General features: G+C 38.6%; 1 protein-coding gene across 5 annotated transcripts in view; it reads left to right on the top strand.

Moving 5' to 3' along the window:
• Nucleotides 1-6000, top strand: part of LOC122546224 (zinc finger containing ubiquitin peptidase 1) — a 54177-nt gene that overhangs the window by 34139 nt on the left and 14038 nt on the right. For all 5 annotated transcript variants that reach the window (XM_043685027.1, XM_043685023.1, XM_043685033.1 and 2 more), the window contains exons 5-6: nt 1279-1447; nt 4595-4783. In XM_043685027.1, the coding sequence (XP_043540962.1) occupies nt 1279-1447; nt 4595-4783 (358 nt within the window). The remainder of the gene's footprint in view (nt 1-1278; nt 1448-4594; nt 4784-6000) is intronic.

Here is a 6000-nt window from a genome sequence, read left to right as displayed (position 1 = left end):
CGGTGTTCTCCGTACCATCACGTCTAGGAATGGGAGTTGGTTGTCCTTTTCTTCCTCTCTAGTGAATCTGATTCCTGTGAGTGTGGCGTTGATGATCCAGTGTGTGTTCTCTATTTCTGTATTTTTAATGATTACAAAGGTGTCATCCACATATCTGACCCAGAGTTTGGGTTGAATTTGCGGTCAGACTGTTTGTTCTAATCTTTGCATTACAGCTTCTGCTATGAGTCCAGAGATCGGTGAGCCCATGGGTGTGCTGTTGATTTGTTCATATATTTGGTTGTTGAATGTGAAGTGCGTTGTGAGGCACAGGTCCAGTAGTTTGAGTATGCAGTCTTTGTTGATAGGTTCACTGTCTTGTTGTCTGTTCTGTATGTCCAGTAGGTTGGCTATTATTTCTCTGGCTAGGGTTTTGTCGATAGAGGTGAACAGTGGCGTTACATCGAATGAGACCATGGTTTCTTCCAGACACTCTATACAGTCAACACAGGAATTCTTGGACCTCATCAGAAATATACACATAGACAAGGAAGAAAATTGTTACAAATATGGTGTTTATGGCACTTTGGGTGTAAAATGGATGTGTACACACCATTAGACAAATTAGATGCTTGGATGCCAGTGTTATATTCGGGCTAGGAATTCAAGGTTTCTCAGTTGAGAGTAAATACCCATTAAAGTTCATTTTAGTTGATAATTTACTAATTAATTATTGGTTGCTGAGTGTACTGTGGAACAGCAGGATATTGCACAGCATCTAAGGGGAAATATGTTATATCCAGAATAGCAGCTTGTTTCTTACCTTCACTACCTCAAATAATTGGATGGGTTTTGAAGAAAAATTTAGATTAGATTCCCATTTACTTGACTATTTTTCCGTAGCATGTCCATAACATAGTAAATTATCACTGTGTTCTACATCTGGTAACACTTTAACTACTATGCTTTGTTTCGAAATGCATATTTACATAAAATCTTTGTATGATGTATAGTACTTCTAAGGGTCACACTTGCTTAATGTAACATTTCTCCCCATTGTGTTTTCCTTGTCCTACAATTATAAGGAACCACATTCTGTGAGCTATAATATGTAACATCATGAGAGACCTGTCTGTGCAAAATATATGGAAAGAATAGTTGTTTATCAGATTATGATATTTATTAAACAAAGCTTTAAATGTATATTGATGACTTCTGGTTCTGCAACTACTATTCTCAGTCAATATTGTACAAAATTGGAATTTTAAAGCTATTTTAAAGAAAAATGCTTTCTTCTAGCGGCAATATGGGTTAGATGATGGTGGAGGATACAAACAACAAATGATGCGCAATATGGAGAGGGCTGTGGCACAGGGTCAAATGAATCCCGCGGACTACCACCGTAGAAGAGCAGAAGTAATGGAGACATTAGCAGTTGGAGAAGATGATGGCAGAACTCGGACTTCAGGTTTGATTGGTCATTTTTGGCTATGAAATGAATGTTCTTAATACTAAGCAGAATCTTACTTCATGACTAATATTTATAAGGCCACACTAGGGCAAATCCATTTCTAATGCAGATCCTGTGTTCTCTGAAATTTTGTCCTAAACTTTCTAACTCACTTGATCATTTTTAAATTTCTTTGAAACATCACGTTTCTTTGTTTTAACATGAAAGTGTTTTTAAAAATGTCAAAATATTAAGACTGAAACACAGATCTACAAGGCTGAGAGAAACTTAATACAGTAGAACTTGCATATATGTTATCATGGTGTGATCAAAGATAAAGCATGAGAACAGGATATCCATCTCGGGACTTTCCAAACGACATTATAATGATATACCTTTGAAATATATTTGCTGTTATGTAGTTAATTTTTGTGGATTGCAAGTTGCCACAAACAGCAGTCTAATGAAAAATGGATTTTGTTTAGACTGATAGAGTCATAGAGATGTACAACATGGAAGCAGACCCTTTGGTCATCCATGCCAACCAGATATCCCAACCTAGTCTAGTCCCACTTGCCAGCACTCAGCCTATATCCCTCCGAATCCTTCCTGTTCACATACCCATCCAAATGCTTTTTAAATGTTGTAATTGTACCAGCCTCCATCACTTCCTCTGGCAACTCATTCCACACATATACCACACTCTGCATGAAAACGTTGTCCCCAGGTCTCTTTTATATCTTTTTCCCCTCACCCTAAACCTCTGCCCTCTAGTTGTGGACTCCACCCACCCACCATCACCACCACCACCCCAGGGAAAAGACTTTGTCTGTCTGTTTGTCCTTTCCATGCCCCTCATGATTTTATCAACTTCTATGAGGTCACCCCTCTGCCTCCGACTCTCCAAGGAAAACCACCCAAGTCTGTTCAACCTCTCCCTATAGCTCAAATCTTCCAACCCTGGCAACATCCTTGTAAATCTTTTCTGAACCCTTTCACGTTTCACAACATCCTTCTGATAGGAAGGAGACCAGAATTGCATGCAATATTCCAAAAGTGGCCTAACCATTATCCTGTACAGCTGCAACATGACCCCCCCAACTCATATACCCAGTACACTGACCAATAAATGAAAGCATACCAAACGTCACCTTCACTGTCCTGTGCATTTGCGTCTCTATTTTCAAGGAGCTATGAACCTGCACTCCAAGATCTCTTTGTTCAGCAACACTTCCTAGGACCTTACCATTAACTGTATAAGTCCTGCTAAGATTTGCTTTCCCAAAATGCAATACCTTGCATTTATCTAAATAACTCCATCTGCCACTCCTCAGCCCATTGGCCCATCTGATCAAGATCCCGTTGTAATCTAAGGTAACCTTCTTCGCTGGCCATGACCCCTCCAATTTTGGTGTCATCTGCAAACTTACTTACTATATCTCCAATGTTCACATCCAAATCATATCAATTGAGGGATACATATCATCAAGTAAATAGAAGATCGTTCCTACTCTTCTTCAACATGGTGTCCTAGGATCTTTCACATCCTCCTGAGATAGTGAATAGAACCTCAATTTTAATATTTCATCTGAAGGAAGATCAACCTTATAACGAGAATCTAAGTTGGGAGTCACAAATGACCTAAAAAGTGGGCTGCGCTCATAAACCATTTCATAAATTATTCTGAAATCACTTATGAGGATGCAAAAATTTAAATATGATGCACAAGCTAAATAATTGAGTAAAGCACATGGTTTACTAGTTGCAGAGGGCAATAACAGTTTCTTCCCTGTTCTATCTGCAGTTTTCTCTTTTGTTCCCTATCTCCTTGAACTAAACAGCAACCTTTAAGAATTTCTCACAATGCTGTTGCACCTGAAGAAAACTGGCCAGCATGGATCACTTGGAAAAACTTTTTCGTGTCTGAGCTGTTATTGAGGCAGCATCTGAGGAGCAGGAGAATCGACGATTCGGGCATAAGCTTTTCTTCAGTCCTGAAGAAGGGCTTATGCCCGAAACGTCGATTCTCCTGCTCCTCGGATGCTGCCTGGCCTGCTGTGCTTTTCCAGCACCACACTTTTCAACTCTGGTCTCCAGCATCTGCAGTCCTCACTTTCTCCTGAGCTGTTATTGAGCCTATCAAAGTGTTAGGCGAAAACCGACATTGGTCCACCTCTTGTGTCCAAAAGTAATTTTCTTTCCTTCTCGAGTCCATTTAAAATCCTTAATCACCTGGCAAGTGAATATTTAAGATAGTCACTCTTATTTCCATTGGAGGCCTTTTGAAGTTATCACTTACACAAACATCCTGTTTAGTCTTCAGAGCACTTGTTTACATTTGGATCCTGACATCCTTGTATATGCCTTCCTCAAAAATTAGGGTTAGCAATATCTTGTTTCAGTGGCTGTGCTAAAGACACGTGCTTGGAAGAGATAATGGATCTTATTGTCCCATGTTTGTTGCCCACCAAGTTGCTCTGTATGCTTTCTTTGTAAGAGAGTGTGTTCTGTATTTATATTAAAAACAAATCCTTGTGTTATAACCTTTCTTTGTAAAATCATGTGATTTATGACACCGTAGTGGAACACTCCCCAAAACTGCAGTGTGGCATCGGCATAGATTTTTGGATGAGACTTGAAACCACGTCTTACTAACTGCGGGCAGGAGAATGATTCATAGCTAGTACTTAATAGAAGCCAAACAAGATTTTCTTTAGCTTTAACTGCCATCTTTACTTTCAGTTTAAAAAAAAATCGTGTATGTTATTCTTTCATGGGGTGTTAGTACCCACTTACATCCCTAATTCTGCAGAGGATAGTTATTAATATCAACCATATTACTGTTTGGAGTCACTCGTAGGTTAGATTGGGTAAGGAAGGCACAGTTCTTTTCTTAAAAGACATTAGTGAAACTGATTAGTTTTCTTTTACAACAATTGACATTGTTAAATTGGTTAATATCATTTTAAATTTGTTTTTAATTTCAAATTAACCAGTGCTTGAGAAGAATTTAATTGCACTTAACCACACAACTAGAGAATCAATGACTTCAAGATTGCTTTTTCACTATATAGATGTCTAACAAAAACATTTATGTATTTGAATATATGAGCAAGAGCTCCATTGATTTATATTTACTTATTGAACTATGTTCTTGTTTTATAGGCCTAATTAAGATGCTAAATGATTATTATCAGAAAAATGGTGCAGAAATAAGGCATGTGTTTCTGTGTGCAGAAACTGATCACTACCATGCCTCTTTAGGAGACAAAGGCTGGGGATGTGGATACCGGAATTTTCAAATGCTTCTTTCCTCACTTCTGAAGATGGAAGGGTATAAGCGTGATTTACATGGTACAGATGTTATACAAAAGTATTACTGTTTGTAGGATGATGACAGCAAATTCTAGAAACATAATTTTTAGCAAGCTCTCATAGTATTTAGTTTGTAATTTGGTAATCTTAGGTTACAGCATTTTATTTTGCAGTGGGTGCATGCCTGCCTCTGATTCAGAGGTTACTGTTTCCAATCCCCAAATATGATCGCCAAGAAAGGCATGTTAATAATGCGGCTAGGCAGGTTGAGTGTCAATCTATAATCCTTCCATTACATAGCAATGGCAATTGTAAAAATGTAAGGAATCCCTAATCAGCCACGTGATTGATATAAAATTGCACTCTGTACGATTACTAACCATGGCTTCAGACTACAACATTCATGTAAACGTCCATATTGCCATAATGATCTGGATTCTGAGTGAATTACAACACAGCACGACCATTCCATACATTTCCTTTTGACAATTAATTTTCCTTTTTCGTTCCAGGAGACTGTTGCATTTCTGTAAAATGGTGAATAATTATGAACTATAGTCTATCAAATATAGCTCTGAGGCTTGCCTTGGCTTTTGCATTCTTTTTGTCATGTACGTGACCATCGTTCATGTTTTAATTCTGGAAGCAAAGTAGATATTAATATTAGAAACAGTCAAGGCCTAAGGCCTGTTTTGGCATTTTAACCTTGTCTGATCTGGTTTTCCTGTAAAACCTATAATTTCTCATATAAATCAGAATACTAATGAGTTTGCAAAACAAGGGCCCAAATCTTTTGGGAGGTTGACACTTGCATCCCTACTTGCCTCAGTTACAACCAAGTTTCTTCAGAAGAAGGAATTCTTCTTTGTAGCACGTGATCACAGAGGATATCAGGACGCACCTCCCTTTTATGGCATCACTTGTCTTAATTGTTTTATTCAGCACGTTAGTGAATGTGTGTGGTGTGAGTGAGGTATCAGGGTGGCTGCTGGGTCGATTAGAGTATTGTTAGATCAGGTGTAACATTGTAATTGTGGATCAAGGGGGTAGTGGAGAGGGTCAAGAGGGAAGATGGCAGGAGTCGGATGGAGAGACCAGGTCAGTCTGGGGAGCAGGGCAGTCAGAGTTGATGGGGAGTTTGAATGTTGGGATGGAGTTTGGGCAGGGTGAGTATTGTCAGGTTACTGTAGAATTTAACATGGTTTTAGTTAGAAAAAGCTAAACGTTTTACATGCAGAGTTAAAGCTCTACAATAT

This window comes from Chiloscyllium plagiosum, chromosome 3, assembly GCF_004010195.1.
Source record: "Chiloscyllium plagiosum isolate BGI_BamShark_2017 chromosome 3, ASM401019v2, whole genome shotgun sequence".
NCBI lineage: Eukaryota > Metazoa > Chordata > Chondrichthyes > Orectolobiformes > Hemiscylliidae > Chiloscyllium > Chiloscyllium plagiosum.
Note: the sequence above shows the minus strand (reverse complement) of the source record. Positions and strands in the feature narration are given on the sequence as shown.